Source organism: Aquarana catesbeiana, linkage group LG07 (genome assembly GCF_042186555.1).
Source record: "Aquarana catesbeiana isolate 2022-GZ linkage group LG07, ASM4218655v1, whole genome shotgun sequence".
Lineage (NCBI taxonomy): Eukaryota > Metazoa > Chordata > Amphibia > Anura > Ranidae > Aquarana > Aquarana catesbeiana.
In genome coordinates this window covers 88,122,238-88,136,266 of record NC_133330.1, presented here as the reverse complement: position 1 = coordinate 88,136,266, position 14,029 = coordinate 88,122,238, and the positions used below count along the sequence as shown (strand labels likewise).

Sequence of the window (14,029 nt, the reverse complement as noted above, 5' to 3'; positions counted from 1 at the left end):
TCAAAAAATGCCAAAGGGTTCTTGCCTTCCGCTCTTTCTGGGATACCAACCACCCGCACATTATTCCTGGGGAGGCGATTTTCCATATCTTCCAGTATGGCAGCATTGGCAGAAACCATCAACTGGACATATCTGACATTTCTCTGCAGGGGCTGCCAGTAATCCGCCAGGGTATTGAGATGCCCCTCTAGGGCAGAGGTGCATTCTCTTCAATTTTGGATGTCCTGCCTCACTAGGAATATCTCCATCTTCATGCCCTTTACTTCTCCAGCGAGGTCAGCAATAGATGAAGTGCAGGTGGTGACAGCAGCTAGGATATCCCTGAGTGTAGGCTCAGGATCAGTGTTATCATGATGTGCAGGCAGCACCATATTGGCAGCATGGGGATGTCCGGATGGTCAGTCATCTGCAATGGAGAAACATTGGTCTCTGCAAATCCAAATCAGCATTGTCAGAGTCTGGCATCTGAATCAGCAGTGGATCTCTGCCAGATGCCTTTGCAAAGAAGTGTTGTGCTGCCTCCTTTGCCGAACGGGGTGGGAGGCCACCATCTTGGCCCGGAGTGTAGGGTGGTAATCTAAGGCCTTGTCCTCTCCTGGACATAATATCGCTGCAATATCACATGCAGAAGGGAGCGGGGACTCAGCGGCAGCAGGCGAGGTGCTTCCTGAGGCAAAACAAGGTAGGATGGCCGTGCTATCAAGAGGATTGTGCAGGATTCACGGCGGAGATACCTGGAACATGTCCTACTGCATGCCACGCTTGGCCACGCCCCCCAACATTGGTGATTTCTAATCCTCATGCTGCTAGCATTAGCAAATAGATAGGAAAGTATATCATATTTACTTATTAATTAATTATTATTAGTTTTAAAAAATTAGATACATTTCTTCAGTTCCTGGTTTCTTGCCTAAGCAAATTATGTCATACATCCCAGGAGTCCACAGCAGGGGAGGAGACGAGGAGGGGTTTTCTGAGCTAAGCACACTCTCCTTCATGCATGCATGAGCTAAGGGCAGATGGATTCCAGGAAGTAAATGATACATGAATCATCTGCCCTTACTCAAGAGGGCCACAGCCAGAAATGCAAGAGGGGTTGTGACAGACCTAGCCGGGAAAGAGACTTTTGGAGGGGACTGTATGCTAGCCTCTTGCCGATCGATTGGGGGCCCTTGCATTTGGGGGAAGGGTGCTCTTTGTGAGCTGTATGCCTGGGGACCCTTGAGGTGGTATTACTGTGGATTCGGGCCCTGGTCCCCCAGGACACACAGACTCTGGGGACCCTTGATTTGCCATATTGGAATAGTGGCTGATTCATAATGCTGGGACAGATACTGTTAGGAGATGCTGATGTAAATTCCAACACCTGTCTGTCTATTGTCTGCTAAAATGTGTATTGTAAATAAGTCTACTATGGGATCTAAGAGTCATTAGATCCCCATTGTTATTTGTGTTAATTAACTCTGCTATTGTGTGAAGAAGAGTCTATGTTGATTGTGATAATGTTGATTGGATTGTCTGAACTACAAGACGGCCAGTCTGGCCTAACGGTCATGTCTGAGTCATCTAGGCTGTCTAAAGGGATTAGTTAATTAGCTCATGTTAATTAGGTTACAGCTGTATTGTTAGAGTAATATGAGCAGGAGGTCTGCACCTCCACTTTTAGTGTATAAAAGCCTGTATTTTGCAATAAAAGAGAGTCCTGTTTGAACTTACATACAGCCTGCCTGGTGTTTGTTCTGAGCTATCACAACTGGACTAGAACGGCACAGAGCTGTAGTTCTAGTCCCGGATCATCGGATGACCGAACCATCAGACGTTGCAATCTGATTTTATAGCTGCAGAGGAGTGTCGGGAGAGTGGAACCGAGCGAGCAAGGGGCTCGTTACAGGGGTGTTTTTCAAAGTGATTTCTCAACAAAATAAAGCATAGAGACATGGATAGATGGGGAAGTTTTCTTTAAATATTAAACATGAATTACATAGTATTTTTGGTTTGTGGTGCTCAGATGCAGTGAAGAACCATTTTAAAAGTAGTTTCAAACAGAAAATACAGGTACAGAAAATGCATAACGTGCAGGGAGTATAGGATTTATAACATGTAAATTGCAGTGTACACACATCAATCGCTGGTAAGCAAGATCTGATAATGGCGGTCAAGGGGTATTAGAAAATAGGCAATACCATCTCGGATCATTTAGGAGAAAACAACCTGACTAGAGAAACTATGCAGTATCTCGTACGGGTTGGGCTCCAGGCCTGTGAATGGCCGAGCTGTGATGATGTCACTCCTGGGTAAGTGCACGTGAGCCATGATTGCTGGACAGCACTCTGAATGGACAGCATACTTGAATATGCCATTTATTCAGCGTGCAGTGCGCATGCACCGGTGACGTCAAGGGCTCCTACAAACGTGAATATTTCCTAAACGTGCACATTTAGGACATATTTCTTGTACCTACAGATGAGCTTTATTACAGGTTTAAGTGTAAGTAAAGTGACCAAGCAGTGTTTACTACCGCTTTAGTACAGCGCGCCCAGTAAGCACGCCTGTTAATACTGTAAATAGTTTCTTTGGGCCAGCTTGGCTCAAACAAACTATTTAAAGGGACATTAAATATGGAGATCAGTTTTAAAAACCCTTAACACATTTTCAAACAAAACTCTCAATGTGGCTAGCAGCACTTCAACCAAGATGTATGGTGCCTAATTCTATATGCATTTTACGTGCATGTTAAATGTGAGTTAAAACTCACAAAAACACAAAGGTGTGAATGTACTGTATAATGTGAATGTATAAGGTATTGAGCATGTTAAAATAACTAGTAAACAATGGCCTACACTGCATCCTAGATGACAAGGGAAGACCAAGAAAGTGACATGAAACACAAAGCCAACAGATGGACACCACCTTCTGAAAGAGGACACATTTTAATTTTAATCACAGCTTCTTTCCAATATTGTTACTGACACCAAGACAACGCAAGAGAAATGGAGAGTTTATGTTCCAACAAAGCAGTAAAGTTAAAAACTGCTTAAGCACACACAAACCTTAAAAACAGTACTCCTATTTATATGGATAGAAACTTGCTTTTGACCAGTGTAGGCAAGCTCTGAAAGCAAAGACACAGAAAAAATCAATATGCACAGCAATCACCTGACCTGCATCCTCTCTAGAAGTCCGGTCAGAGCCTGCTGCCAAGTCAATGAATGCATGTATTGTTCAGTGTTTATTATCCGTATTTCAGTTTCCAATTCAGGGACTATGGCCCCCGTCCTCCAGCCATGACGCAGCATTAGATCCTATAGAAAATGACAATTAAAAAAGTATCCCCAAAAAGAAGACTTTCTTTCCAGTTCTATGCAAGGCTCCTCCTATACATTCCCAGTCCAATATTTAAAGTGGATATAAACCCTCTCCCATACCCAGTGAAGTGAACAGCCTCAGATGATACACAGAGATGAAACAAATTTTCCTACATAGGTTTTACATACAATCTGCGGTCTTTCACTTTCTACACTCTTTGGAATGTGCATATCATGCTACAAATCTTTCTTCCTGTTTCAGCAACACATATGGGTGAGTAAGGAGCCTGGGCTTACACTGTGTGTGAGCTGATTGGAGGAAAGGCACACACCCCCACTCCACATAGGCAGAGGAATGAAGGAACATGCAGAGCTGTACTGTGAATAGACCAGCTCTCTGCTTATCTACCTCTAAGCACCCTCCCTGACACAAATTTTCAGCTGCTGTTATCTTGTGTGTTGGAGAACTTGTCAGAAGTTATCATGCTAATAACAGAGCAGCAGAAATACAGAGCACTAGAGCTTTGGAGAGAGATAAGTAAACACTACAGATATATGTGCCCATGTCAACTTTCATGAATGGGTTTACAACCAGTTTAAAGTGATACTAAACACACACTGTTTTAAGTAATATAAAAAGCTAGCAGAACACTCAAATTTTAACATATGAAACTGAGACATGGGTTTTGAGTGGACTGGTTCTTTAATATGGTTTACTTCAGTTAAACATAATCTGCCTGCATCCCTTGCTGCTGCTTAGCCAAAATAAACACTGACCGCCTACAATACTAACCTTCTAACTGGATCTGGCTCTTTCCAGCTATGAGTAGCCTGCTGCTTCCTGGTCATGAACTGGATTTGCGTGAGGATGAGGCACTGACTGGTTGCTGGGGCAGAGGCAGGCCATCAGTGCCTGTGTCTCACACAGATTTCACCCAGTGCCTTTGACCAGGAGGTAACCACTGGTAACCAGAAGGAGCCTAATCCTGTTAAAAGAAGTGTCAGATTTACCAGCAAGTAAGGTAGTTCTGTGCCTATAGTTGCTGCAATTAGAAGACTAAGGCTGCTGTGGGATGGCTGTGTCTTGTTACAATGCATTTTTTAAATGAGTTGTACATGAGATGGGACTAGTTTCCCTGTAGAGCAGTATCTAGTGTTTAAGAAGTTTGGCAGTGTGATGTTTGACTTATGCCCCGTACACACGATCGGATTATCCAACGAAAAATGTGTGATAGGACCTTGTTGTCGGAAATTCCGACCGTGTGTGGGCTCCATCACACATTTTCCATCGGATTTTCCGACACACAAAGTTTGAGAGCAGGCTATAAAATTTTCCGACAACAAAATCCGTTGTCGGAAATTCCGATCGTGTGTACACAAATCCAATGCACAAAGTGCCACGCATACTCAGAATAAATAAAGAGATGAAAGCTATTGGCCACTGCCCCGTTTATAGTTCGACATACGTGTTTTACGTCACCGCGTTTAGAACGATCGGATTTTCCGACAACTTTTTGTGACCGTGTGTATGCAAGACAAGTTTGAGCCAACATCCGTCGGAAAAAATCCATGGATTTTGTTGTCGGAATGTCCGAACAAAGTCCGACAGTGTGTACGGGGCATTATTCTTGAGCATATGTAAACATATGTGGGCGGCACAGTGGTGTAGTGGTTAGCACTTTCACGTATCAGTAAAAAGGTTCGCTGGTTGGGATCTCAGCCACGACACCACCTGCCTGGAGTTTGCATGTTCTCCCTGTGCCTGCGTGGGTTTCCTCCGAGGTACTACGGTTTCCTCCCACACTCCAAAGACATGTTGGTAGGTTGGTAGGTAGGCCAAAAATTGGCCCTAGTATGTATATTTATGAATGTGAGTTAGGGACCTTAGATTGTAAGCTCCTTGAGGGTAGGGACTGATGTGAATGTATAACATATATATGTAAAGCACTGCGTAAATTGATGGCATTATATAAGTAACCAAAATAATAATAATAATAATAATAATAATAATAATAATAATAATAATAATATGAACTGTTGTACTGTGTATGTCTATGACAATAACCCTAGGGAATGTGTTTGGCAGATAAAAGAATGTTCCATGTGTTAAAACACTTGTTGCTGATGTCAGTAAAGTACCTTATTTTCGTAGTACACCAACCCTCATAGTCCCTGGATAGCCATATAATGGGCACCACATAAAGAATGAGGTTGGCTACTAACATCAACTTGCTTCCAATATGTACTAACAAGACAGTATATCCATACGGATTATGGTGAGAAGGAACAATCAAAAAGCCCTCAATCTAATCAGTGAGCAGCACAGCAAATCCCCCTAAAAGAAGTAGATAGATGTTCATTTGGCGAATGGGGCATAAAGCAATTTTTTGCACTGCTCCACCTACTGTCCTGAGATGAGAAATAAACCTCTTATTTTTGAAATATGTAATGAATAGAGACATGTGAATACTTGCTAATAGGGCTTGTTCACATGTGCGCCAATACCCTATGTTTGAGCTGCTTTTATGAAGTGTTTTTAAAGCCTCATAACTGCCCTTCAATGGTTACCAGGAATATTACAGCGGGCACCAACCAGTGCAGTACACACAGGAGAGGTTGCATTATGTTATGTTAAAAATTAAGTAGCATGTCGCTTTCATAAGGCATAAATGCTTGCCAACCGCTTCCATTAATTTCAGTGGCAATGCTCTGTAACCACACCAATAGCATTTATGGCATGTTAATGAAGCATTTATAAAGTGTAAGCACCACACCACGCCTCAAAGCAGATCATTTCCTCTACAAACACTTCCCCTTCAAGCACAGGCGGTTTGTTTCCATCTGACAGCGCATAGAGGACAGCGCAAAGAGCATGCGCAAACGCGATCCTGAACTGCCCCATGGCAGACATGTATCCCATGGTACATGCGGGCTCTTTTACCCCAGTACGTTTTTTGGCCCTCGACAGGGTCCAACTCGGCTCCCGCGGTGGAGATTTTAACAAAATTCTCCTACAGCGGGAGCTGCACTGGACTTCTGAATTCGAGGCTACTAAGGCACCTGGATTGAATGAAGCTTTTAATCTAAAACCATTTTTGGAAGGATTTTCTTCAGGAGCATGGGACAAAGACTCATAATCTCATATTGATTTACATATTGATCCACCTTTGTGCAGGTTTATATAGTGCCCTCTCATCCCCATCCCTCTCCTTCCTTTCTTCCTTCACTTTTTGTAGATGATTAATATTGTATTATATTGTATGATCTCATCTGTAACCAATGTGATTTATTTCTGGAGTCAGATCATTTGACCGACTTTGTTGTTCCATCTCTGATTTTGATATTTCCTTAATAAGACATTTACCACTGTTAATCTGCATCTACGTAGACGTTACAACTGTAGATTGCAGGTTTTTATTTATTAAAAACATATGTCGCTTTCAGAATTACGAGATTCCTTGAGGCTATATGCTATATTTAGTTTTTTTCCTCATTATAAATTTCTACTGTTTTGGATATTGTTCATTTATATTGAGGCAATATAACCTTTTTTTCAGATTTTGACATCATCCGGCTCTACATATGCAGGTGTGGCCCCCCTCCTCTTTTTTTAACCCACTACGTTTGCACTACCCGGCACAGGTGGGCTCCCCCAGCCGATGGGAGCTTATTAGGGGCCATGTGAGGGGATGCTTTCTAGTCTACCATCAGCCTTTGCACGGCCTTGGATCAGCGCTGTCCACTCCCCTGATGCATCCCGTGGGCGCACCAGTGGGAGGGGATTTCCCGGCGGTTCACCACCATCTCTGTGGCTTTGGATACGCTCCATCTCCACCTTTTGTGCATCTGATGACGCGGCCACTGCTCTGTGTCGTCTGCTTCCCTCTCCTGACTACAGTCACAGCGTCAAGCTGTCGCGGCTGTACCATCGGGAGATCCATCCGGGGTGACCTAAACAGCCCTTTCCATGACTGCTTCATAGTCAGTATACATAGGGCCCATATCGCTATACCAAGTCTGTCTCTCTCCTTGCCCACTTAATCTCATCAGCAGCTGTCTCTCTCTGCACCGCCTTACTATTGTTTTTTGCTTTTTCTTTTTCCTTTTTTCTCCCCCCTCCTCTGATAATACCTTGGTATGCCGGGGGGTGGGTTGGAGTTACCACTCATTTAAAGACCGAGACTCTGTGCTAGAGCTAAGACAGGTGGTTGATTCCACCAGCCGGACTGAGGCTCTTTCACAGTAAGTACGGCTTACCTAATCTTTTACCTTTTTTCTTTTTTAGGCTTTCTATATTTCCCTTGTCGTACCACTTAGGTTATGCAGTATCTCACAAAAGTGAGTACACCCCTCACATTTTTGTAAATATTTTATTATACCTTTTCATGTGACAACACTGAAGAAATGACACTTTGCTACAATGTAAAGTAGTGAGTGTACAGCTTGTATAACAATGTAAATTTGCTGTCCCCTCAAAATAATTCAACACACAGCCATTAATGTCTAAACCACTGGCAACAAAAGTGAGTACACTTGATTTATCTATGATTTTGGTACCTTGTTCCCACTACTCTTATACCCCCTTTCACATTATATTAGATAGTAGATACCATTGGCGTTTGCCTGCCCCACTGTTGAGGCAGTGTTATTTACTAAAAACTCTTCTTTTTTGCTTTTTCTTTTTTCAGCATTTTTGTCTGCATCGTTTTCTTTTTTTTTTTTTTTTTTTTTGCATTTTTCTTACTACATTTTATTTTATTTACAGACCCCCTTTGTTCCTCTCAATGGGGGTAATTTATTGTGTCTGACTGCTTACGGTCCCCATATGTTGCACAGAGTTGGGTTTTGTGCCCTGCTACATCTGCCCTGCTGAGTTGAGTCTGATGTCCTGCTGGAAGATGCCATTAATATGCAACTGTCTTGTAGATGATGATTACTTGTAAGTGTACATTTTGATCCTGCCATATTATTGTCCATATGTTAACCTTACTTATTGAAAATTTTATTGACTGCTTCTTTATTGTATATATAGATTTTGTGCACTCTTTTCTTACCACCTGAAGAAGGAATATACAAATCATTTTTTTAAACGCGTTGGGTTTGGGTTCAGCTCCTTCCTTTCTTCCTTCACTTTTTGTAGATGATTAATATTGTATTATATTGTATGATCTCATCTGTAACCAATGTGATTTATTTCTGGAGTCAGATCATTTGACCGACTTTGTTGTTCCATCTCTGATTTTGATATTTCCTTAATAAGACATTTACCACTGTTAATCTGCATCTACGTAGACGTTACAACTGTAGATTGCAGGTTTTTATTTATTAAAAACATATGTCGCTTTCAGAATTACGAGATTCCTTGAGGCTATATGCTATATTTAGTTTTTTTCCTCATTATAAATTTCTACTGTTTTGGATATTGTTCATTTATATTGAGGCAATATAACCTTTTTTTCAGATTTTGACATCATCCGGCTCTACATATGCAGGTGTGGCCCCCCTCCTCTTTTTTTAACCCACTACGTTTGCACTACCCGGCACAGGTGGGCTCCCCCAGCCGATGGGAGCTTATTAGGGGCCATGTGAGGGGATGCTTTCTAGTCTACCATCAGCCTTTGCACGGCCTTGGATCAGCGCTGTCCACTCCCCTGATGCATCCCGTGGGCGCACCAGTGGGAGGGGATTTCCCGGCGGTTCACCACCATCTCTGTGGCTTTGGATACGCTCCATCTCCACCTTTTGTGCATCTGATGACGCGGCCACTGCTCTGTGTCGTCTGCTTCCCTCTCCTGACTACAGTCACAGCGTCAAGCTGTCGCGGCTGTACCATCGGGAGATCCATCCGGGGTGACCTAAACAGCCCTTTCCATGACTGCTTCATAGTCAGTATACATAGGGCCCATATCGCTATACCAAGTCTGTCTCTCTCCTTGCCCACTTAATCTCATCAGCAGCTGTCTCTCTCTGCACCGCCTTACTATTGTTTTTTGCTTTTTCTTTTTCCTTTTTTCTCCCCCCTCCTCTGATAATACCTTGGTATGCCGGGGGGTGGGTTGGAGTTACCACTCATTTAAAGACCGAGACTCTGTGCTAGAGCTAAGACAGGTGGTTGATTCCACCAGCCGGACTGAGGCTCTTTCACAGTAAGTACGGCTTACCTAATCTTTTACCTTTTTTCTTTTTTAGGCTTTCTATATTTCCCTTGTCGTACCACTTAGGTTATGCAGTATCTCACAAAAGTGAGTACACCCCTCACATTTTTGTAAATATTTTATTATACCTTTTCATGTGACAACACTGAAGAAATGACACTTTGCTACAATGTAAAGTAGTGAGTGTACAGCTTGTATAACAATGTAAATTTGCTGTCCCCTCAAAATAATTCAACACACAGCCATTAATGTCTAAACCACTGGCAACAAAAGTGAGTACACTTGATTTATCTATGATTTTGGTACCTTGTTCCCACTACTCTTATACCCCCTTTCACATTATATTAGATAGTAGATACCATTGGCGTTTGCCTGCCCCACTGTTGAGGCAGTGTTATTTACTAAAAACTCTTCTTTTTTGCTTTTTCTTTTTTCAGCATTTTTGTCTGCATCGTTTTCTTTTTTTTTTTTTTTTTTTTTGCATTTTTCTTACTACATTTTATTTTATTTACAGACCCCCTTTGTTCCTCTCAATGGGGGTAATTTATTGTGTCTGACTGCTTACGGTCCCCATATGTTGCACAGAGTTGGGTTTTGTGCCCTGCTACATCTGCCCTGCTGAGTTGAGTCTGATGTCCTGCTGGAAGATGCCATTAATATGCAACTGTCTTGTAGATGATGATTACTTGTAAGTGTACATTTTGATCCTGCCATATTATTGTCCATATGTTAACCTTACTTATTGAAAATTTTATTGACTGCTTCTTTATTGTATATATAGATTTTGTGCACTCTTTTCTTACCACCTGAAGAAGGAATATACAAATCATTTTTTTAAACGCGTTGGGTTTGGGTTCAGCTGTGAACACCTTGAAGCCTGTTGGGCCATTATTCCATCCTGGCCAGCTCGGTGCTCCATCCCATTTTTGAATTGGGTGTTTGTTTTGTTATTTTATCATCATGCTATGCTCTTATGTATTTTATTATCCCCTCTTGGGAAATACTTATATTATGTGATGAATAAAATTTGTTATATTTTCACCTTGCATTACTTTTTCACAACCCCCTAACCTGCCTATAAAGTCCAATGTCTTGGGGTTTCTACAGTGGTTAATTAGCTTCTCCCCCTTCCCACAGAGGGCAGCAGGCTGTGTCCATGTCCGCTCTTCATCAGCGGAGTGGACACGGACCTGTCATCCGCCTGCTCAGCGGCCACTATTATTTTCCAGCACTGCCCTAACCCTCTTGGGCATGGAGTTCACCAGAGCTTCACAGGTTGCCACTGGAGTCCTCTTCCACTCCTCCATGACGACTTCACAGAGCTGGTGGATGTTAGAGACCTTTTGCTCCTCCACCTTTCGTTTGAGGATGCCCCACAGATTCTCAATAGGGTTTAGGTCTGGAGACACGCTAGGCCAGTCCATCAACTTTACCCTCAGCAAGGCAGTGGTCGCCTTGGAGGTGTGTTTGGGGTCATTATGTTGGAATACTGCCTTGTGGCCCAGTCTCCGAAGGTAGGGGATCATGCTCTGCTGCAGTATGTTACAGTACATGTTGGCATTCATGGTTCCCACAATAAACTGTAGCTCCCCAGTGTCGGCAGCACTCATGCAGCCCCAGACCATGACACTCCCACCATCATGCTTGACTGTAGGCAAGACACACTTGTCTTTGTACGCCTCACCTGGTTGCCGCCACACGCGCTTGACACCATCTGAACCAAGTAAGTTTATCTTGGTCTCATCAGACCAAAGGACATGGGTCCAGTAATCCATGTCCTTAGTCTGCTTGTCTTCAGCAACCTGTTTACGGGCTTTCTTGTGTATTATCTTTAGAAGAGGCTTACTTCTGGGACGACAGCCATGCAGACAATTTGATGCAGTGTATGGTCGGAGCACTGACAGGCTGACCCCCCCACCCCTTCAACCTCTGCAGCAATGCTGGCAGCACTCATACGTCTATTTCCCAAAGACAACCTGTGGATATGACACTGAGCACGTGCACTCAACTTCTTTGGTCGACCATGGCGAGGCCTGTTCTGAGTGGAACCTATTCTGTTAAACTGCTGTATGGTCTTAGCCACTGTGCTGCAGCTCAGTTTCAGGGTCTTGGCAATCTTCTTATAGCCTAGGCAATCTTTATGTAGACCAACAATTCTTTTTTTCAAACCCTCAGAGTTTTTTTGCCATGAGGTGCCATGTTGAACTTCCAGTGATCAGTATGAGAGAGTGAGAGCAATAAAACCAAATTTAACACACCTGCTCCCCATTCACACCTAATACCTTGTAACACTAACGAGTGGGAGGGAAAATGTCTAATTGGGCCCAATTTGGACATTTTCACTTAGGGGTGTACTCGCTTTTGTTGCCAGCGGTTCAGACATTAATGGTTGCATGTTTGTTGAGTTATTTTGAAGGGACAGCAAATTTACACTGTTATACAAGCTGTACACTCACTACTTTACATTATAGCAAAGTGTCATTTCTTCAGTGTTGTCACATGAAAAGATAGAATAAAATATTTACAAAAATGTGAGGGGTGTACTCACTTTTGAGAGCTAGTGTATATATATATATATATATATATATATATATATATATATATATATATATATATATATATATATTTATGGACCAGTATAACTATGAAAAAATATATCATGCCTGTAATTGTTAAATTATTTCTTTAACACTATCAAACTTCTGTGCTGTCCATTTTTTTTTTGTATTCTATGTTAATAAATGTTTAATCTTGTATTTTGAGTTTGTAGGTATAATAAAACACAAAAACAAATGTCATAGCAAGTCACAAAGCATAGTCCATAAAAACATGGATGAGTGAATTTGGGGTGGAGGAACTTGACTGGCCTGCACAGAGTCCTGACCTCAAGCCGATAGAACACCTTGAATTAGAGCGGAGACTGAGAGCCAGGCCTTCTCATCCACATCAGTGCCTGACCTCACAAATGCGCTTCTGGAAGAATGGTCCAGAATTCCCATAGACACATTCCTAAACCTTGTGGACAGCCTTTCCAGAAGAGTTGAAGCTGTTATAGCTGCAAAGGGTGGGCCAACTCAATATTGAACCCTATGGACTAAGACTGGGATGCTATTAAAGTTCATGTGCGTGTAAAGGCAGGTGTCACAATACTTTTAGTAATATAGTGTTTAATCATATAACATATAAACTAGTAATACTTACTGCCAGATCGCTGTAGAGGTGATCACCAAAATAAAGCACCTTGGACCCTCTCCAGCCTGTCAGTTGTAAAAAATCAAACAGGTTTCCCTGCAAAAAAAATTGTTAAATATAAATACTACATATAGGAGTCTTTGCAGTACAGAGACAAATCTTAAATCATACGATATACTTTGTGCCAATAAACAATCAGTTATCAAAGAATAATTTTGTTCGTGGTAAAAGGTCGATCTTGGCAGAAATGCAGTGTCCTTGTAACTTCCTGTGAGCTGGCCAGAAAGCACAAACAATGTTATCTTTCCAATGTACATCCACATTTATTTTTTTTTCCCTATCTCAGCGTTTCTCAACTCGTGTCCTCAAGGTGCCCCAACAGGTCATGTTTTCAGGATTTTCCTCAGATTTGAAAAGGCTGTGGTAATTAATTACTTAGGCAGTGCAACTGATCAAATTACCTGTGCAAAATAATGGAAATCCTGAAAACATGACCTGTTGGGGCGCCTTGAGGACTGGAGTTGAGAAATATTGCCCTATGTAATGGAGATGAATAAAGTCAGTCATATTTAACTACTAACGGACCACCTGCCGTCGCTATACGTCGGCTCTTTGAAGTAGAATATCGTTGTTATGGCACCAGCTAGCTGAGACCACTTCTTCAGCGGGTGGTCCCCTTTAATATTAAAGTGGTCTCAGCGGTGGATTATCGGTGGCGGGAGAGGGCCCACCTCCGCTTACCAGAGCCGCTGGCAGCAGCAGAGGCGATCGGATCCTGTCCCCTGCTTGGCATGGAGACGAATGAGGGGAAGATGGCCCCCACACGGCTCCATACCATTGCAGGGCGGAAGCGACGTCAAAATGTCACTTCCGCTCATAGCTCTTAAGAGGGACTTATTTTTTTTTATTGCATTTTAGTGTAAATATGAGATCTGAGGTCTTTTTGACCCCAGATCTCACATTTAAGAGGTCCTGTCATGCTTTTTTTTCTATTACAAGGGATGTTTGCATTCCTTGTAATAGGAATAAAAGTGACACTTTTTTTTTAAAAGAACAGTGTACAAATAAAAAGTAAAATAAATAAGAAATTGTTTTTTTTTTTTTTTAACGCGCCCCGTCCCGCCAAGCTTGCGCGCAGAAGTGAACACATACATGAGTAGTGCCTGCATATGAAAACGTTGTTCAAACCACACATGTGAGCTATTACCGTGATCGTTAATTCAAAACATGCAACCTGTAGAATTTTTTACATTAGAAAAAAAAAATTGGGCTAATTTTACTGTTTTCTTATTTTTTTAATTAAAGAGTGTTTTTCCCAAAAAAGTGCACTTGTAAGACCACTGTGCAAATACGGTGTGACAGAAAGTATTGCAATGA

The 14,029-nt window shown here is 42.1% G+C and overlaps 1 protein-coding gene across 1 annotated transcript in view; it reads right to left on the bottom strand.

Annotated features, from left to right (window-relative positions):
- NT5DC2 (5'-nucleotidase domain containing 2) overlaps positions 1 to 14,029 on the bottom strand; it is a 148,267-nt gene that overhangs the window by 24,404 nt on the left and 109,834 nt on the right. The window contains exons 11-12 of the mRNA XM_073592450.1: positions 12,662 to 12,748; positions 3,162 to 3,302 (exon numbers count right to left, since the gene is read on the bottom strand). Of these exons, the coding sequence (XP_073448551.1) occupies positions 3,162 to 3,302; positions 12,662 to 12,748 (228 nt within the window). The remainder of the gene's footprint in view (positions 1 to 3,161; positions 3,303 to 12,661; positions 12,749 to 14,029) is intronic.